The 21,919-nt window shown below is 41.1% G+C and overlaps 1 protein-coding gene across 2 annotated transcripts in view; it reads left to right on the top strand.

Annotated features, from left to right (window-relative positions):
- Positions 1-21,919, top strand: part of RANBP17 (RAN binding protein 17) — a 284,936-nt gene that overhangs the window by 3,868 nt on the left and 259,149 nt on the right. Inside the window, exons 2-5 of one of the 2 annotated variants that reach the window (XM_025206123.1) lie at positions 5,227-5,373; positions 8,184-8,274; positions 10,050-10,216; positions 19,737-19,802. In XM_025206123.1, coding sequence (XP_025061908.1) covers positions 5,290-5,373; positions 8,184-8,274; positions 10,050-10,216; positions 19,737-19,802 — 408 coding nt within the window. In that variant the 5' untranslated portion in view covers positions 5,227-5,289. Of the gene's footprint in view, positions 1-5,226; positions 5,374-8,183; positions 8,275-10,049; positions 10,217-10,931; positions 11,057-19,736; positions 19,803-21,919 lie in introns of those variants that run through there. The other variant, XM_025206128.1, reaches the window with a different exon arrangement.

The following is a 21,919-nucleotide window of genomic DNA, read 5'->3' as shown; positions in this document are numbered from 1 at the left end:
TATCACAGCTGGCCAGAGATCGCTCCTTACATCACTTGCCGCCTCCAGCTGTAGATAAGCACAGCTGATGAACCACGTGGGCTTCTCTCGTCGCTCGTCCTGTGTCTGGAGTCCTGTAGCAGGTAAGTAACGGGGTCTGCAGCCCCCATCCTGGGTCTCCCTGTGGGGGAAGGGTTTCTAGTTCTCCTGTGGTTGTATCCCTGAGGCACACATTCCAGACAGGGGTGCTCAGGCAGGGGATCACGGCACTGCCCCGGCTCCTTGCAGCGGTGACAGCCTGTTCTAGAGCAGTTGCAGAGCTGTGATCCCCTGCCTGCGTGCCCCTGCCCTGAGAGTGCAGGCTACAGATCATGGCTCTGCCCTGGCTCCAGAGCAAGCTGCCCCCATTGCAAGTTCCCAGTGGCTCCAGAGCAGCCCCCTGCCCTGGGATGCCACATGCCCTGCCAGTGTGGCTGGGGCTGGCCTCTATGGCAACCCCAGCCCTGAGCTTTCACAGCACAGCTGTGGCTGAGGTCTCCATGGAGACTGGCCCCAGTCATGTGGGCAGGGGCGGCTGGTAAATGGAATCTAACTGCCGGCTGGATCTGTCATTTTGCACATCCCTGGTTTAAGGGCTTCATCTATGCATTTCTTGGCATGTATTTTCATTGCATCTGGAGATAGGATTGCAGCATGTGTGGACACGAGCTACCTCAGGTACCAGCTATCAGGCTTCAGTCTAGCTCAGTGATTCTTTACCAGGGTGCCATACTATTGCTGATGATATGCAAACATGAATCATGGAAAAAACCCAGAGATTTCAAATAGGAATCTATAATGTTAAAATCATTCTGACCCAATGTGGGCTTTATGAGTTCTTTGCAACAGAAGACTTGCTTTCTTATTTTTCTGCAGTCAAAAAGATAAGTGAAAACTAAGAGCTGGCATTTTGCAAGGGATGCCTTGAGTCCAACAAAGTTGAGAAGCACTGGTCTCAATTTCTGGTACACTTGATGTACCAGTTAATGTGGAACTAGGCAGCAAACTTCAGCATGTGTGCTCCTCATACCCCAAGTGCTTCCTTAGCCAGACAGCCTGCCCTCAAGTTGGCGCCACTGTATCTTTGCTGCTGTTAATACTCGAGCTGTCGGTAGCTTTAAGGTAGCTGCAGTGTGGCTCTGAGCTGGGAGCCCATCTTTGATTGCAGTATAGACAGACCTTTAATTTCTTTGAACAAATTAATTTGAGCTTATTGGCAGTAATATGTTTGTAATTCTTGGCATTTAATTATGTACTTTCAACAGTGTTATCTTTAGGAATGCCCCTGGGAGGGTATATGTCAGGGCAGGCAATTCTTTTGGGCAGAGGGCCACTTACTGAGTTTTGGCAAGCCATCAAGGGCCACATGACAGACAACCAGAGACAGATTAATATTAATTTTCTAAATTTTTTAGGGGCCCCGTGGGCTGGATAGAACGGCCTGGTGGGCTGCATCTGGCCTGCGGGCCGCATTTTGCCCACCCCAGTATATGTAGTGCACAAGGAAAGGAGCTGGGTGTAGCTGGTTTACATTTTCAGATGCTTCTCAAGTCTTTTATGCTTCAGCATTACTACTGGAGTGAAGTAATGGGTGGTGACAGCCTCTATGTTTAGAAATGGTAATAAATAACAAACAATCAACCTAGTCCTGGGATAAACATGCTGCTTTTGAGGTAGCATGAAATTTGCTTCAGTTCTGCCAGCAGCTGTGTTGGTAGATGGATAGGATGGAATTCTTTCCCCTGAGGCTGTTTAAAGCAACCAGTATTGTACAATGATCTTCTTATAATTGATATTTCAAAAGTGCAACACAAATAATAGCTTGGAGGGTAAATTTTTGCTTCATTTGTATTCTTTATAAACAAATCATAGTAGTTTCTTCAGGCTTTAGTGTGTCAAGAAAGTTTCAAAGTTTCTTTGAATATCCTCTCTAGTGAGGATATTACTCCTTTTTTTCCCCTGCTCTTGAGCACCCAGGACACACTCGTAGTTGGTTCACTTAATATTTTAACAGTCACAATGTATATTTATTGATATCCGTGTTATTTGCTGCAAGTAGAATGGGAATACCGCTTAAGGTACTCATATTGTAATGTGGACCTGTTGATTGTGTTAGGTCTAATTGAGGAAGATGGTATCTCGACATGAGGAAGAAGGGCACAATCTGGTTTTGTGTTTGCCCTGGCTGAATTTAATTAAAATACTAAATTCTAGGAACACTGTAACTTGTATTTTTAGGCAGGGGGTGGTAAACATTTGCTGCTATAGACCAGCGTTGACCTGCCATAGGCTGCAAATCCCCACCCATTCCCTACCCTCCTACTTTCCTCCTCCAGCGCAAGATGCTTGTGCTTATCCTCAGGGCAGATAGCCCCTCTACTTCGAGGGTAAGCACAGGCACAAGAGAACAATGGGTACAGCTGCAGAGGGGACAGGTAGCTTGGTGTAGCTACACACCACCTGATACCCAGCATCGGGTCAGATCTTCATGGATTGGATCCTAGCTCTTCAGGGGCCGGTTCTGGTTGTCAAGCCGTAGATTGCTGACCCATGTCTAAACACTGTTGTGTCTTCCTGCAGCTTTACAGAGGGAAGTTCTCTTCTACACATGGATCTCACATGGATCTTCTTTCTTTGCTACAGTGGTGTCAAGGACTGCTTTCAGCACGGTTCCCCATCCTCTTTTATAAACAACAAAAAGCGGGGGTGGGGGCAGCTCATAATGGTGAGATAGAGTGAGGGGTGGCTGAGTTTTAGCCTCGGAAAAGATGTAGTGCTCCTTGCAGGTATCCATAATTTTAGCCTCAGAAAGATGCTACGGTTTGGAAAACGCATAATCTTTCCCAGGTTTTACACCCCTCAAGTCCTGCAACCAGTGCATTGTTCCTGGTAGAATGGAGCAAAAGACCTTATATCTTTGGCATCCCAGCTGCTTGATTGAATCACTTAGGTTTTCTGGACTGAAGCCCTCTTGTGGGCTTTACTCTTCAGTGGTTGAACCAAGTTAATTCCTGTAGGAATGTTTGAATGCATGCTTTTAGGAGAAAAAAAGTTGGATTTTTGGTGAGGGTTGTTTAATTTTATATGCTTTTGATGGGGACATGTATTTGTCTATATCTTGAACTGAGGGGTTTTTTTTTTGATTAAGTGGAGGATGTGCAGGAACATGCTGAGTGTATTTCTTTTCTTCTCTGACACCCATTTATATGTTTTGGCCTTTACCATCTCATTATGCCCCTTTGTTACACCTAGCACTCATAATGATAACTACTCATAATGATAACAACTATGCCAGGACACACAGTCAGCCCCTTGGTTCAGCTTTCACCTAGTCAGTGAATCCTTTGTGGCTGAGAGATTCAGAGCCACCTAACAAATTAAGATAACCAGGTCCTATTCATGGGAACTGTGTGTTCAAGTATTCTGGACATCTTTGAAACTAATGGCCAGAACCATTTTGTTTGGTTAAATCTTGCAAAACAGTTGCAAAGAACTACCAGCTGAGAAACTTGCTTGCCTGTATCATAAGTGGAAGTAAAGTATATTTTACTTTCTCATTAAAATAATTACTCAAAGTACTAAAGTAAAAGGAATCATACTACATCAGTGGTGCCTCTGGCCTTTGAGGGAGCTTCAGCTCATGGAGCCATGTCATCTGGCCTGTGGGTTTCTCCAGCGGGTCTAGGAATTTGGTGGCAAGGGAGCTGTGGCAGCGTTTATTGCTGCTCCCCTGCTACTAATTTTTTGGATTTATGAGGAGCCCTGCAGGCTGGGTGACATGGCCTCATGCCTTAGATTAGCTCAGCGGTGGGAATCATACCGCAACTGGATCTGGACATGTGGAGTCAGGCCAATGTGCATCTGGATCCAGGTGCACGCAGTTGGACGGCTGCATGGGGGTGCTCTGCAGTTGGATCACACCCATGGACCAACTCTGCGCACTGATCCCATGTGCGCAGATCCACCCTGCACTGCTCATTCAGCCTGCAGGGCCAGATAGGTTGAGCACCATTGTTCTGCATAGCTCACATTAACACTTTAGAACATACAGGTAAGCTTTTTATTGACGTGGCGGCCCTTAATCTTTCAAAGACTTTTTTCTATGCTTAACTTAAAGCATGAGAATAGCCTTACTGACTTTACTAATGGTCTTGCACAGACTTCTCTTTGTTCTTCAGTCTCTATTTTATTGTCTTTTAAGAATATCCAGTTGATTCTTTCTACCCCTTTCCCTTTTTGATGTATCACATCAGTGTCAGAAGTTATAGATGCTTATGCTTGTTATAAGTGCTTTTAGCATATTGTGACAGATACTTCCTGGTTTAGGTCCCTCCATAACTTAAGGTTGCAATATTCCATTGGCGACATGTAGTGGGTGCACACTGGTGCACGTGTACCCCTCGAGATTGGCCACTGCTGCCACTGCCAGTGGTACTGGCGGGCAGTTGCTGCTCACCACCCCGCTCGCACCTGCTGCTGGCGCTACTGGTGGCGTCTGTGGGCGGTTGCCACCCCCTCACTGCTGACACTGCCTCAGCCATCTGTGGGTGGTCCCCACTCGGCCCGCCCTCACCGCCGATATCACCACGGCTGCCTGCAGGCGGTCACTGCTCGCTGCCGCCACATCCCTGCTGCCACCGCTGGCAAGCAGTCCGTGTGTCCCCCTCAGCCTCAGGAGACAAGAGGTGTTCATACAACATTCTGTTGTGCTGTTTTTAAACAGCTTTTTGGCACTTTTGATGTACAGTTACAATTTGCTATTGGTAAGGACTTACACTAAATGACAGAGATAAGAATACAATTTTTAATGATTTTATTAACTTGGACAGGCATGTCATTTCTGTTTTATGTCCTAAATTAGAAGTAGTCCACAATAAAAGGCTTGTGTGTTATGTCACCTAATTCTGATCACTGGGACAGTTACTTCCATCTTAGTCCTGACTAGTCAGTTTTCTTTGTGTCTTTTGCATAGACATTTCATTTGAGTCTCTGCCACTTTTAGAAATTCTTTTGAAGTCACTTAATACCTGAGTTGAAAACAAACTGCACTGGTTTGGTTATATTTTTCTGTGAAGCTTAACATAGGGTATGATTTCATATTGCTGGATATAGATTGGTATTTAGAAATAGCCAGTCCTATGAATTTTCAAGAGGCTTTCTCATGTGAAAAGCCTGTTGGGAGATATCGCTATTGTTTTTCCTTAACAGAGTTTGGCAGAGTTAGAAGTACTATGTAACCACCTCTATGAGGGAACTGATGTAGCACAGCGGATGCAAGCTGAGAAGGTGCTCTTGGAACTCATTGACAGCCCCGAATGTCTCAGCCAGTGCCAACTTTTACTAGAACGAGGAACAGTAAGTACCTGGGAGAAGTGTACAACCTGAGAATGTAAACATGCTTTTTTATTGGCTGGGAGAGTCTCACATAGCAGGCACAAATTATTACATTTACACTAATATTAATTTGAGAAGCTTGTCTTTTATAGTATATTCAGCTTTTCCCCCATAAAATAAAGTGTTAACAGAACTGCACATGCAAATTGGTATTTAAAGGTGAGTGATAGGGGAGTGATGATGCCTATTGTCAAATGCCCAAAAATAGTGGGAAGGAAAAATAACTGGGGGGAGATGGTATCTAGTGACTCTGGGTTTCATACCTTCAAAAATCTAGGAACTTCAAACTTAAGGAGCCCTATGTATCTGTAGCTCAGCATTGGACCACAATATGGCATCCTTCAGCATTTTTATGGGTTTAGACCCCCCCATGTTCTTTTGACTTCTACTTTTAATGAACAAATAGTAAAAAATGGTGTGAAAAGTTGTAAACTACAGTTTCATATTGCTAGTTAGATGTAAAAGTCTTTTAGCAGTATTTAACTTATTTTGTAGTAGTTACTTTCACATTTTTAGTCATGTTTTGTCAGATAAAAAGCTGATGGGTACACAGCCTTGATTGAAGTAATGCTCAATCCTTTATTGTCACTGTGTTTCAGAACCACGATGATTTCAGGTAATCATGCAGGACACATCCATTGTCTGGCAATCATTAACATACCATATGTCCTTGCATAATATGCCTGTGTTTTCCTGAAATTTTTCTGCCAAAAACTGCAGTGTAGCTATTATGTACTCTAGAGTAAGACTCAGGAAGTATCAGCACTAAAACAAAAGCTATAATTCTTCTTTTGGTTATCTTTATAGTATAAGAAATTAACAGCAATACAGTGACATTTTCTAACCAAAATTTCTGCTTCTATTACTTTTGAGAAAATATCAAACACCAATTATTTAATCTGCCCACAAATAATGTCTTTATTCTTGCATTTCACTGCCTGTGTTTTCTGTGCTGTGAGAACTGTTATCATCATCATCTCAAGTGGTGCCATCGTAAATGAGATTTTCTTCTGCTCTGCTCATTTTGTTTGAGATTCCACTAAGCCTGAAATTCTTCTTGACAATTTCAGAAGAAGCCAAGTACCATGGCATAAGGATCCACTGACAGACCTCCGCAAATGACACTTGGTTCAGATTCTTAGTTGGTATTTACTTTCTGTCATTCGTTGAGATCCATTTGAGGTAGCAAGGCAAAATGGTGTCTTGAATAGTTTGTTGATTGAAACCTTCAAGGTTGCACTGTACTGGTAATCCCTTTCGAAATGATGTCTAGGTTGGTGCATGCTGCCTGCAGCCAACTCTTAACTTATTAGTTAAGTGCCCCTGGAAGCTGCCAAGTACAGGTTGCACATGTGCTTCAAGAAACTTCCTGCATGTCTTGGCATCCTGCTTCTAATCCATTTGACAGTGAGCTGTTCGGTCACCCAGCCTTTTTCTTGAATTTGCACTGTTATTCTGGCTGGGACCTTTTCCTTAGGTAGAGTTTTTCTTTTGAAGAGTACGTACAACAGAAACTCATGTCCATTGGAGGTAATTCCCCAAGACGACTAAATCTTTGTTGTTCTACACCTGTTGTACATGCAGCTCTAGTTCTTCCTCCTACTGGATTAACAGTGGTTTTCCAGGATGCCAAAACACTTAGGTGTTTGGTCTGCTGAATACCTGAGATGGTAGCTATTGATAATCTTTTTGGAGATGATATGTCTCTGAAATCTGATAGGTTTTATTTTTTTTCATGTTCCTCTGAGACCGTCATTTTCCAATGGCTTGCAAGGTTGTTTTGCTTTTTGCACTATAACCTGCTTTGAATGGCTGCTGCATAATGTTTAGCTGCAAGAAATTTCTTGGGCTTTTTTTTTAAAGCCTTTCTAGAGAAACAGTATACCCCAAGTTTCACTTATCTAATATATATTTCAGAATTTCAGATTCTATTTTAGGAGAGTTGTATTTCAGTTCTCTGAAGATACATTTTGCCCATTTTGTTTTTCCTCTCTCTTGTTTCTGCTTGCACTGATGTTGAACATTTTCCCCTTCAGGTTCATGTCGTGCTACTTGTTTTCCATGTATTAACTTTTAGTTTGAGTCTGGCAGGATAGGGTCTGTACTGCCCCAATCTTGTATGGTCTTACAGACAAAACAACGCAGAACAGAACTATGGTACCACATGACATGGGTTTCCCATGTAGGTGTTTCATTCTTTTAAGAGGAATATCTTTTGAATTGATTTATGTAGACATTTGCATGTGGCCAATACACAGGTAACTTATTCTTCAAAATTTTGAGGCAAATTCAGGAGTGTCAGTAGGACATGAGCACAGCAATTACACAAATAAATACGGTATTTGGGTAAGCCCTTGGAAAGATCTGTTATATCCCTTATGTTGCTGCATGCTTAAGGAGTTGTTTATTTTCTTTATTACTGATATGATGCATCTCACTGATATGATAGCTTATTACCCTCATCTGCAGAAATCCTGGAATAAAAAAAAGTGGATATTTAAAAAGACCCAAATAAAAATCTTTGAATCCAGAATTCCCTAGGCTTAAATCATGGCTATGACAAAAAGTCATGTTTTAGTAAGGAAAAACTGAATGATTTAAAGCCAAAGATGATTAAAACATAATAATGTTAAGTTTTTAGTATATCAAATGTATAGTCAAAATTGACAGACAGGCAGTATTGTAACTAGCCACCCTTCTTCCAGTTGTCATGGTACTTTTTTTTTTTAATAAAATGGTTTGGTGTGGTGTGTTGTTTTTTTTTTATGTAGACATCCTACGCTCAGCTTCTAGCGGCAACATGCCTCTCTAAACTTGTGAGCAGATCAACTCCTTTACCCGTTGAACAAAGGATTGACATCAGTAAGTAGCTCTTGTTCTTTCTATTTAAAAAAGAAAAGGAAAAAAAGAATTTATATTTTAAAAATGAATATCCAACATAGTTACTATTTGGCAAATATTTCACTCACCCTCTACTTCTGTCAGTTTATCTGCGTTTTAAATTGCATTTATAGTGAGAATTTTATTTTTAAAGATGACTGTGAAATTCTGCATTTATTCTCTTCTGTTAACTGCCAAATAAAATTTTCCCAGTGGAAAAAATTGCTGGACTGAAAACTGAAAAAAAAAAAAATGACCAGAGCAGTAAGTTTCTGCTGGAATTTGAAAACTTAGTTAATTCCTTTCTGCATTTTATGAGATGAAAGGCAGAGGACTTGGTTAAGGGAAAAGGCACAGGTCCCTTTTTTGCTGTGTTTTGTTCCTGTGTTGGGGCTGATATAGTAGGACTTGTGCTGTGCTGGTTAGGTCATTATTTGGTGGAATGGGCTGACTAGGGATGGAAGGGAATGTTGCATTCTTTAGGCATGTAGCATGTTCTAGTGCATGTGGGAGAATTTTACTAAGCATCTGATTTCCCTTCAGTATAACACACACAATAATAATAATTCTATCATTACATATGAGGTAGGTAAGCTTAGTTAATGCTTGTAAAATGGCTTGCAAGATACAAAAAAAAAATTCAGACAGTATCATTGAACTCATCTTTCACTACGTTACTACATTTTTCCTTCTCATTAGGATTTGGCAGTGGTAATAAGCAAGTTTGAGGAGAGATCACTTCTCTGGGTGTGTCTACACATGCTATTAATGCCATAAAGGCTTACAGTGCAGTAAAATACTGTGCAGTAGCCTTTCCTGGGAACACGTTTACACATGCTCCCTGTTCAGAGAAAATCTGCTACCAATGGGAACACCCCGGGACAGGGCTGCTTCTAGCTTGCTCTGACCCCCTGCAACAGCTTGGGGGAGCTCCAGACTCCCCTGGGGTGCTAGCTTGAGCGCTGGCAGGGAGCACAGGGCTGGCTCCTTGCACTATACACATTGGGAGGGGTCCTGATGCGCATGGGGTTGGAAGAGCTCTCCCAGCCCATGTGCACATGGGAACAAGCCCCTTTCCCAGCAGAGCTTCCCTGTGAAGCTGGGGGCTGGCCTGGAGCTGTTCTGCTTCTGGGGCAGCTCCCAGCCAGCCCCAAGCCGTGTGGGGATTTCCCTGAGTGGCCAGGGGCTGCTTACTAATTTCAGTGTAAGTGCATTTTCCCCTTGGGTAAAAATCAACTTATATGTAATAAATTAAATGTCTTTTATTTGCCTAGGAAATTCCTCTCTGCTGTGATAGGAGTTTCCGTATCTGAGAAGTTTATTGTCATAGGTAATATACCTGGACAGAACTAAAAAAAACCCTAAATAGGCACTAAAAATCAGACTTGTTAATTTGCTTCATTAATGCATGTAACTGAGGGCTGTAGTAGTATCTGAGGCAGAGTAATTGATGTCTAGTATGTGGGATAGAATGGATGATTAAAATGTTTAACTTGTCAGCATTCTTGGAGATTACAAACTGTTTTTATATCTATACAAGAATGATTATTACATACATATTTTGCACTGTACTCCCAACAGCTCAAAAGTACTGAATATTTTTTCATGGCTTACATTTTGTTAAAAGAAGTGTCTGTTTATACTGAGCATTAAACACAAACTCTTTTTGCATAATGTGCCCTATGCTCCCACATTTTGTTAAAATGGTTCAAGTATATTTTTTTACATAATTGTTGACTGAGATTGCTTCTTTACAGGGAATTACATTCTGAACTACGTAGCATCTCAACCCAAACTGGCTCCTTTTGTGATCCAAGCTCTTGTTCAGGTCATCGCTAAGATTACAAAATTAGGATGGTTTGAGGTTCAAAAAGATCAGCTCATCTTCAGAGACATAATTGCTGATGTAAAAAAGTTTTTGCAGGTAGGAAAAAACATTCAGTTGTTGTGCTTTTTCTTAAAACTATGTATTTTTGTTTTTGGAATTCTTCATTTCAACAAATGGTAGTCTGGGTGACCCAAAGAATATTTCTTTGTATGAATTGGAGAAATTGTAGGAACCAGTGTCAGAAAAGCACTGCTTAACATGGACCAGAGTAGGTCTGTTTATGAAATCTAACTCTTAACAAGCACCCTTTGCTAAAAGTATTGTTATGCTATTCCCAGTATTTCCAAAGGCATATAAAACCCTTGTTCCTCACTTTGGCAGATTATGCAATACCAGATTTTATACTTGCAGCATTCTTTTCCCATTTCATTCCAATGTGGTTTTAGCTGATGGTAATTCCCATAGAAGGAGATGCTAGTTCTCGTAAAATCTGAAAGATGATATTTTCATTCTTCAAATGGTAGCAAGAATTAATTTCTAATTTTAGTGATTCCTGTTACATGGGGTGCTAAAACTCTGCAAAACAGCATTCAGTTTTATATTTAATTGCAGATATTTTCAGAGAGTCATAGGCTTGGAAGGAACCTTAGGACATAATTTAGTATATCTTCCTGGTCAAAGCAGGAATATCTCTGGCTAAATCATCCCAGCCAAGCTTTTGTCTAACCTTCACTTAGAAAATTCCACTGCTGGGGATTCCACAACCGTGCTAGCTAATCTGTTCCATTGCTTAAATCACCCTCTCAATTAGAAAGTTCTTCCTGATATCCAACGTGAAGTTTCCTTGCAGCAATTTATGACCATTACTTCTTGCCTTGTTCCTTGTGGACGCAGGGAATAGCTGACTGCCATCCACTAAGCCCATCTTGCCACAAGGTAATTAGGTTGGTTAAACATAATTTGCTCTTGACAAAACTATATTGGCTGTTCTGTGTCCTCTTGTTTATCCTCTTTAGATCTTTGAAATAGTACCTTCTATTCTTTTGGAGTATGAAAGTTAGATTGACTGGTTTTTAATTCCCTGGGTTTTCCTGTTTTCTTTTTAAGGATGGGCACAGTATTTGCCCTTTTCTATTCTTCTGGGACCTTACTTGACCTCCATTATTTCTCAAAGATAATAGCCAGTGGCTCAGCAATTACATCAACCAACCCCATGCATGTTGTAGGAGGCATCTTATCTGGCTCTGCTCATTTGAAAACATGTAGCTTGTTTAAATAATATCTAATCTGTTCTTCCCCTTCTCTAGGCTGATAATCTCTTCCTTGAACCTTGCTACTGCATTTTTCATCTGACAGCTGCCTTTTTTTGTAAAGAATGAGTGAAATCATTAAACACTTCAGCTTTCTCTGCACTGTCCATTATTAGATTCCCCTTCCCATTCAGTAAGGGATCCACAATTTCCTTGGTATTTCTTTAACTTCTGATCTGCTATATAGGCTATGTTTTGTTGCCTTTTATATCTCTTACTAGCTGTGTCATGGGCCTAGGCCTTGATTTTTTTCTCTGTACATGCCAATGATATACTCTTATACTCATCCCTAATATATCCAAGTTGATACTTCTTGTGAGATTCCTTTTCAAGTTTTAGGCCCTTGAAGAGTCCTTAATATTGTTTGTCTAGGGAACAGTAAACTATGCTGGACTCCTTTTCCTCTTGAAATTTCCTCCCATGGAAACCTACGCAGCCATTCTGAGTTTGTTGACGTCTGCTTTTCTGAAGTCCAGTATGTTTTTTCATGGGGGAGCAGTCCAGTCCAGTGGACTGGACTGCTCCCCCATGAAATTTGGTTGGACAGTCAACCAAATTTCCAGGGTTGTGGAGAGCTCTGTGGGCTGGATCTGGCCTGTGGGCCATAGGTTGAGCCCCACTGCATACCATTAACCTAATATCCTTAGCTCTCAGGTACTCCAGAAAGAGATTCTCTCACTTACCCTGTTTGAGGGTGATGGATGTCAATTTTTTAAGATAATTCTTCCAGTCAAAGGCTTCTACCTTTTGAAGTGTGTGCTAGGGCTGTGCTAAATTTTGGCAGCTGTCTCACTGAATCTGAAATGAAATGGAAGGCTCCAAAACATCTCCGGGACGAAATGAAACCATCTGAAAAGTTTCAGAGGCGCCCAAGTGCCAGGAGGCTGGGGCCAGGTGGGGGATGGGGGCCCAGCTGGGGCCAAGCATCCCCTTCCCCCCTCCTCCAGCTTCCTTCCCCCACTCCCTACTTACCAGCATGGGGTCAGAGCCCAGCTCCTTGTGGTGGCGAGCAGGGACTGCCGGAATTACGTAATCTCCTAATCATTTCCAAATAGTTTTGGAGGCTTTGAATCTATTCGGACCTTTTTATTGGTCTCCCGATTTCACAGATTTCATAGACATTAGGGCTGGAAGGGACCTCGGGAGATTGAGTCCAGTCCCCTGCCCCAAGGGCAGGAAGTCAGCTAGGGTCAAAAGATCCCAGCAAGATAAGTGCCCAAATGCTTCTTAAAGGAGTCCAGAGTAGGTGCTTGCACCACCTCTGTAGGGAGCCTACTTCAGGCCTTGGGGGCTTGGACAGTAAGAAGTTTTTCCTTATGTCCAGCCTAAAACGGTCTTGGATGAGGTTTTGACCATTGGTCCTTGTCATCCCTTGGTGCGCTCTGGTGAACAGACATTCCCACAGATCCTGATGCACACTCATGATGTACTTATAGGCTGCCACCAGGTCCCCCTTGAGCCTGTGCTTTTCCAGGCTGAAGATTCCCATGGCTCTCAGCCTCTCTTCATAAAGCCTATTCTCCTGCCCTGGTCATGCACGTGGCTCTCCTCTGGACTCTCTCAAGCTTCTCCACATCCCTCTTGGATTGTGGAGCCTAGAATTGGATGCAGTACTCCTGCTGCAACGTCATCAAGGCTGAGTACAATGGGGGGATGACATCCTGAGATTTACTTGAGAAGCATCTATGGATGCAAGCCAGAGTTTGGTATGCTATACCAACTGTGACATCACATTGGTGGCTTATGTTCATCTTGTGGTCAGTCATGACCCCCAAGTCTCTTTTGGCCTCGGTACTAGCGAGTGTAGCACTGCCGAGCCTATAAGCATGCCGCGGGTTTTTTTCCCTAAGGTGGAGTGCCTTACATTTGTTGGTATTGAAAGTCATCAGTTTTGTATCTGCCCACTTTTTCAGTCTATCCAGGTCAGCCTGGATTACCAGCTTATCCTCTGGTGTGGACGCTCTACCCTAAAGTTTGGTGTCATTGGCAAACTTGGTCAGTCCACTTCTGACACCTGTATCCACGTCATTGACAAAGACATTAAAGAGAACAGGTCCAAGGACAGAGCCTTGGGGGACACCACTGGCTATGGAGTGCCATGATGTTTTCGCTTCCCTCGACCACCACTCTCTGAGTCTGGCCTCAGAGCCAATTCTCCAGCCAATGGACTGTGATGTAGCCGAGACCACAGTTGGCCAATTTTTCCAAGAGGAGATCGTGGGACACCAGATCAAAGGCTTTTTTAAAGTCCAGATATATGAGGTCAATCTTTCCTCTCTTGTCCAGGTGATATGTCACCTGGTCATAGGAGATGAGATTGGTCAGGCAAGACCTACCTGCAACAACCCCATGCTGGCTGCCCTTCAGGATGTTGCCATCAGCCAGCTTGTCAGGAATGGACTCTATGATGATTTTCTCCAGAATCTTACCAGGGATTGAAGTCAAGCTGATTGGCCTGTAGTTCCCTGGATCTACTTCCCTCCCTTTCTTGAAGGTGGGCACCACATTGGCCTTCTTCCAGTCTTCAGGTACTTTACCTGAGCTCCAGGAGTTTTTGAAAATTTTTGCCAGTGGCTGCACTATGACTCCTGCCAGCTCATTTAGTACTCTGAGGTACAATCTGTTAGGACCTGCTGACTTGAAGGTGTCCAGCCTCTCAAGGTGTTCCTCTACAAGGTCTACACCGATGCTGGGTATAAATTCACCCTCACCCTGACTGTCTTGCATCATCTTGCTAGGCAGGGCGGACCCTTTGGTTTGATGAAAAACCTGGGTGTCGGTTGTCAGTTGTCCCATTTGGTTTAGCAGGGGTCCAGTGTTACCTTTGCTTTTCTTCCAACTCCCCACATATCTAAAAAAGGACTTTTTATTGTCCTTGATATGTGTAGCCAGGTGGAGTTTGCTTGCAGCCTTGGCTTTCCTTATTCACTCCCTATAGGTACGGACCAGTACAGCGTAATCCTCCTTTGTGGTGATTCACTTCTTTCATCCTTTATGAGCCTCTCTCTTTTTGGCGTAGGAGGTTCACGAGTTCCCTGCTGAGCCCAGGGAGTTGCTGTGCCCTTTTGCTACCTCTCCTCTGAGATGGGATAGACAACCCTTGTGCTTCCAGGATCGCTCCCTTAGCTTCTTGGACTTCTCTCCCTGCCGAGTCTTGGTCCCTTAGTGCCTTGACAACAAGACTCTGAAGCTTATCAAAGTCAGCATTCCTAAAGTTGAGGACTTCTGCATTGCTGACTGACTTGCTAGCTTTCGGTGGATAGTAAAAGTGATCAGCTCGTGGTCACTGTTTCCCAGCTTTCCTTCGATCTTTAGGTTGCTGACTAGATCATCCCCAATTTAATTTGGATTCAGAGATTTGGTTGCTGAATCTCCTCTGAATCGAATTGGCACCCGAAGCTTTGCACAGCCCTATCATGTAAATTCTCCTTTATACTGGATACCCACCATGATATCCCCCTGGTTGTCTTCTTTTATCTTAACTCCGAGATTTTTAACAGGTCTGTCTACAACTTTATTCTGTATCTCAGGGCCAGTAAACATTTCCAGTTGCTGGTCCTAGATAATTAATCAAGAAAGGCTAAGTTTTCTGTATGTAATACAGTGATTGCTATAAATGTTAGTTATCATGGCACAAATGGCAACATTGTAATGTTGCTTATTCACTTCCTCCAGATAACATACTAACAAACTACTGGCAGGGGCTTGTATTTAGATCTTGCTAAACTACACAGATTTTTTTAAGTCTAGTAATTAAGTGGTCTTGATAATTATTTCTTTGTATATTACCCAAAAAGGCAGTTAATGTATCTAAAAAAGGTAGGGGAATAGGGTGGAGAAAAATATTCAGAATGTTAGTTTGATCTTTAAAAAGGTCACAGCTTACAAGGCCAGTGCAGTGCAGGAATAGGTGCGATTTGGATTTTTAGCTTTCCCTGGTATAACTTGGTTAAGTTCACTAGGTCACAGTAATTGACATTTCAAGTTGGGATATAGGGGAAGCAGGCATTTTAGTTACCTACTCCAACTGTTGGGTGTCATGTTTTTACATCTACTCTTTGCCTCAGTTACTGGTCTGGTAAAGTCATTTGACTGAATTCGGAATATCTTGGAGACATTATGGTAGATAGGTCCAGATGTTGTGAACCAGATGATTTTGCAGATCACTATTTTTCAGTCAGGGAAAAACTTCTTTACATATCGTAGTAGGAATTTTATGTCTTTCTCCAAGTTTGAAAGGGGGATCTATGGCAAATATTCGCTTGGCTAAGGATGCAGGGCATGCAGGGGTTGTCATGTTGCCTTCAGTTGGAGTCCTTATGAGCAGTGCAGAATAACTTGCAGGAGGGTTATCATTTTTTTTTTTAAGTGGTCTGCTTTTTCTGAGACTAACGTGGTTCTTGGAAGTAAGGGTGCTAACAACTAGTAGTTGTAGTAGTGTGTTGTGTAACTGCTATGCACAGGTACAACGCGGCCTCAGAGTGAGCCTGACTAGGCATGGAAGGGAGACAGGGTGGGGTTTATTGCTAGAAGGAACAGTTATCCTCAAGACTGAGCAAGGACGCCTAGGTTACTGAGTAACTGTTTTTGGTTAGTTTATGCAGAGGTCTGGAAATAAACAGTTCAATAAACTTGAGTCTGGTGATCTTTAAACCAGTGTTGTTGTAGACAGCATTACCAGTTCTGCTTGGCAAACGGATTTCTGATAATTTATAAACATAAGTTGTAGCACTAGATTATGAATAATATTAAAACAAGAAACATGGAAAAATTAGTATCAAAATACCTACATGGATTGGGACAAGAGCATTTTCATTCCAAGGACTTTTCTACTTGAGAACATGAAGGAAAATTCATCTTAATTCATAGTGTGAACTTAAAAGTGGACTAATTAAACTGCATTGTTTTTAGTTTTATTTTTCCTTAATTCACTTTGGAAGTGAATTAAACTGAACCAAATGAAGGCTTTTATTCTGTGTGAGAACATTCATATAGTCATTTTCTGTGGTTTAACTAATCCACTTTTCGAGTTGATTCAGATAACTGATAGTAAGTGTTCCTGCATAGACAAGCCCTCAGACTCACCTCAGAGGAATATTTATTGTGGATTTGTCCAGATCTTTCTTCATTTGTTTTTCAAAAGGGATACAAGTGCTTACTGTTGACCAAAGACCAACAGAATATAGTTGCTTTCAACTAATTAGCAAGGAAAATACTGGATATTCAATTTTCATTGTGCTCACTGTCACTGTGTGTCATACTTGTACTTATTTTTATGCTCCATTTATTTCTCTTTTTCAAGATTAATCTTTTTATAATCTGTTGCATTTTTGGAGCTACATTGGGATGACCAATAAAATATGGGCTCTAATATCTTGTTTATTAAAAAGAAACTCAAATAGTTTACGCATGTATTTTGCAGTTATTTTTATGAATGTAGTGTAATTAGATTTTACATTTATTATTAAAATGATTGCAGTGTGAATTTGCAGTGGGTAGTTCATTAATAATGGAGGTTTAAGTACAATTTTTTTTCTTTAGAGATTTCTTTCATTAAATTAAAAATTCCTGTAGAAAAGAAAATGAAGCTATATTTCTACTAGTGAATGGAATATATTATCAAAATGGAAAACCCTAAGCAATACTAATATATGTTGATAATTAGTGAATGTCAGTCTCAGCCATGTGCACATCAGTAATCACGTTTAACTTGGTTCACCTTGTATTAGTGTGATTTCCCTATATGGAAAAGGGAATTAGATATCAGGATCCTAATTATTTTCTCAGCTCTGCCACTAACTCCAATTGTGCAGGTTGGAGTAAGGGTGTGTCTTGCTTTCCATATCTGTAAAAAGGGTTTAGTGTTTTCCTGTGTTGCAAAAGGATCCATGGTATAATGAATATTGGCAGGCTGTTTTAAGATTTGTATGAATAAGATCTTCATTGTGTCCTATGACTAGAACACTTTTTCTCTTTGTAATGCCTAGTTTTCAGCTTCAGCTATAAAGTCAAGAGTGCTGCATGCACACCAATCACTTAAAATATTCACAATAAATTTAAACAAAATGACAGTGACCCTTTTCTTTCTGCTCCACCCCTTCATGCTACAAAAACGTATGGCCCTTTCTACTTAGTTGGTTACCATCAAGGAAAACGTGGGTGTGGGTGTGGGTATGTGTGGGGGTGGGTTGTAGCCGTGTTGGTCTAAGGACATAGGCAGACAAGGTTCCTTGGGTGAATCTGATATCTTTTATTAGACCAACCCAAATAGTTGGAAAATAATTATTAAGCAAGCTTTCGGGTTCAAAAACCCTTCGTCAGGCTAAGGAAGTTTCAGCAGTTGGTGTGTGCTCTTCCTGGATGGAATGAAAAGTAAAGAAGCCAGCGGCTGGGCTGGTATGCATACAAGACAGGTAGTCAGTGAAAATGTAGATTGAGGAGTCAATGGGTGAGAGACAGCTGACATGCTTAACCACAGCACTCCCTAGCATGATTGGGAGTAGATGTACCCTGACTTTCCAATTCCAAAACCTACAGGAATCAACAATACTTTTTAACTTCAAAGAACCTTGCATGAGGTTCTAAGATCCCTTTTTGTACATCTCCATGTCAATTTGAGTATCAGTATTCAGTCTCTCACCCATTGACTCCTCAATCTACATTTTCACTGACTACCTGTCTTGTATGCATACCAGCCCAGCCGCTGGCTTCTTTACTTTTCATTCCATCCAGGAAGAGCACATACCAACTGCTGAAACTTCCTTAGCCTGACGAAGGGTTTTTGAACCCGAAAGCTTGCTTAATAATTATTTTCCAACTATTTGGGTTGGTCTAATAAAAGATATCAGATTCACCCAAGGAACCTTGTCTCTGTGTGTGTGTGTGTGTGTGTGTGTGTGTGTGTGTGTGTGTTTATAAAAGTTTTGTAGCATGTCAAAAAATAATTGACAAAAATTACACTTTGTCAGACCAATGGAAGTAAATTGAATTTAGAGTTAAAAGCTGTCTCTTTAGATGAGTAAATCTCCACTGTCCAGGGAATCCACTTAATGACAAGTGCCAAGTTAAGACCCAAACTAGAAAGAGCTTTCTGGCTCAAAATCCATACTTTATCTGTGGATGGCAGGTGGAACACTGTTGGAACCTATATTCCCGTTGATCAGTTGACTTGCATAGTCAGAGCCATGGGCGAATGGTGCCTCCCTAGTCTGGGTGGGGGTGGTCCCCCAGCAGCCGATCACCGAGCCAGCAGCAAAACAAGAAATGCACTTCCAGTTTTGTGGCTGGCACTTCCAGGGGGTGCACATTCACCCGCATGCACCCCCTATGCGTTGCCAATGGTCAGAGCAGGTATGAAAAACCTACCCACATTCCTTACCCTACAGAAGAAGCTGAGCAATTGTAGTTTGCAGTTTGGTTAGAAAGGTGAACGTGGCCTTCTGAATCAAAGGCAAAAACCGTAAAAATGAAGTCATTTTACAATTGATTTAATTAGTTTAAACAAAATTAGAATCTTCTTGATTTTCTTAGAGAACTCCCTTTTGTAATTAATTAAAGGAAGCCAAATACTATTATTCTAAAGTGCAAAGTAATAATATTAAATCTTATGCCTAGCCCTAATGTGCTGAAAAGAACTGTATTATTTATTTTTAGTAATTATTAACTTTTTACAGAATCTCGTGTCTCACTTCAGTGTGTTTTACCCTGTGAGTTGGATCAGTCCCACAGATGTGTTCATTTCGGTCACTGACTCATATTTAGTGTGTGAAGGAACTGCTTCACTTCTAAGACAGATTTTTAGGTTGGAGTATGTTAAGCCAGAACCACTGTCTACTAGAATGTAGAGAAGAAAGTGGAGGGATGTCACTGAAAATCCATAATATTTTAAGAAATGCCATTGGATTTCTTTACGTCTCCTGAGGACCCTTTTTTTTTTTTTTTTTTTTTAATGTCTCTGGACTGCATGGGGCTTACTATATTAATTTCTTCAACCTTTAAAGATGTATACACTGAAAATGTGCCATAGTGGAATTTCTATTCTGCATGTGTTCAGAACATATATTTTTAGATTGAGAATATTTTATATGGTGCCGTTATTAAATTTTAATGATTTCTGAGTGAGCTTGAGGATTTGGAGTTCCACTTTTCCATTAATTGTACTGGGAATTGGACATCTAAATTCTCTAGACAACTTTGTAAAACTAAACTAAAAAATCCAGTCTTCTGTTAATATTAGAAATGTTAGTAAGTGTTAAAATTTAGCTACATAGTTTTTAGAATTATATCTTTCTTTTTTTCTTCTGTAGGGTACTGTGGACCATTATATAATTGGAGTGATGATTCTCTCAGAACTAACTCAGGAAATGAACCTAGTAAGTACACTAGTTTTTTCCCTTTTGCAAGAGCTTTGTATAATGCTGGTAAAGTATGATAGTATGTTCTTGCCCTACCACAAAAGTGATTTGAATAAGTGGGACTCGGAGATGAAGGCTTTTATGTTTTGACCACCCTAAGTATTTAGGAGATTAAATTTTATAATAGGTGTATCATGACCTGACCGTAGACCCCTGAGAAGGGGGAAACTGTGTCTGTCCCTCACTTACTATAGCTTATTTGTAATCTGTAAAGAGAGAGAGCAGCTCACTCCATCCCATCTCTTCACTAGTGCTTCTTTTTGTTCCCTTCCTATCTTCAGCAAGCTTCTCAAAAATCTCCTTTCCCTGGAAAAAGTTCTACACTGGGGAAAGGGCAATGGTACTTGGACAAAAAAACTTTATCTTAGTGCTGTATAAGAGAGAAACACTGTTCCATGTTCTAAGATAGTACCCTGAATAAAGATCCACCAGCCCTATCAGTCGCTGTTCTTTTAAAATGTCTTACGCCTTGTCCATTACTCAACATTACACCTGACTTTTAGCTGTAGTCTGGGTTTTATAATCCTTTGTAACTCAAAGACAGTGAGATGTGGTGAGACACACTGTATTGGGACACTTCCACAAAAATTATTAATAATACTGTAAATACCAGGGAAGGCCATCCCATGGCACATGTGCTACAAGTGGCATGAACAGCCTCTGTGTGGCATGTGGCAGATTGGGGAGGGAACAGGTAACACAGTGATAGATAGGGCAGGTAGCAGAAAGGGATCTGAGTGGCACTTGGGGTAGAGATAATTTGTGGTATGCCTGCCAAAAAGGTTGGCCCCAATGATATATACTATTAGTCCTCAAAAATGAAATGTCAGTTTGTAGCATGTGTCAGACTGACATGTACAGTAAAAGGTTAATTTTTGCCTTTTGTCTTTTCCTGCTTTTAAACCTTTTAATGTCCAAAAAATAAGAATCTTCTTAACCGATTCTAGATGAAGCCAGCAAGATAAGTCATGTAAATATTTAATTAAAATAAAAGGAAAATAATATTTGAATTTGGCTAAACACCCCACCACTATAGGTGGAAAGGAGACTTGTGAACTGTTTTTTTCTATCGGAGTTCCTTTGGAACTTGCAGCCTATTAGCTTGAGGGCCCATGACCATTTATTTATTCACAAAACTTATAAAGCATGGACATTGTCAGTGCCAGATTCCTTACACAGGCTTACCAATGTCCTTCAATATTTACCTTAAGAGACGGTCTCTAAGAAGGCAAGCAAATATCAAACTGTGTGTTTCTTTAACATCAATCACATGTAAATGCCTTTCAAATTCTGTTATCCTGAGCTTTTTGCACATGCGTGCTCTTGCTCACTCTTGCTTGCTCTCTCTCGCCTTCCTGACCTCTGTAGTTCATGTACATAAAATCAGTGGAGAATTATCCTGAAGGCTGAATTGTTACTCTTTCATGGCTCACAGTGCCGGCTAATAGTCACATTGGAAACCTAGAGCATGGTGACAGAAATAAAAATATTAAAAAACCAAAGGAAAAGTGACTTGGCTCAATTTATTACAAGGTTAAAGCAGGAATATTCAAAGTGCAGCCCAGCTCTCCTCCTCTCACAGAAATGCAGGATCCTTTACAAAGCTATTGTATCAAAGCAGCAGCAGCTAGTGGTCTCCCCACTTCTTTCTAGTGGAGTTAGCAGGTCAGTGGCATTAGTGGGGCTTTGCAGAAAGCAGTTAGAGTATAGGAAAAATAGGGTAAGAACAATGGAAAAGAAGTCACAAGGCAGTGATTCTCAACCAGGGTGCTGCAGCAACTTTTCATGCTATGAGATCCTTTTAGAAGTGAAGTAAGATGCCACACAAAATTAGCACTGCTAGCTGTTCAAACACTTGCATATGATTCACAAGATTAAACCCAGACATTTGCAGATAGGAATCTATAGTGTCAAAAACATTCTGACCTGTTGTGGTCTTTCTGAGGTTTTTACCTCAGAAGAATTGCTGTATTATTTTTAAAAGCTGGCATTTTTCAAGTGGTGCCTTGAGTGTAAAAAGGTTGAGAACCACTGGTACAGAGGTGACTATTGCTTTTAAAGCAAAATAGGCAGTA

This window comes from Alligator sinensis, unplaced genomic scaffold (genome assembly GCF_000455745.1).
Source record: "Alligator sinensis unplaced genomic scaffold, ASM45574v1 scaffold156_1, whole genome shotgun sequence".
Taxonomy (NCBI): Eukaryota; Metazoa; Chordata; order Crocodylia; family Alligatoridae; genus Alligator; species Alligator sinensis.
This window is presented reverse-complemented; position numbering and strand designations above follow the sequence as displayed.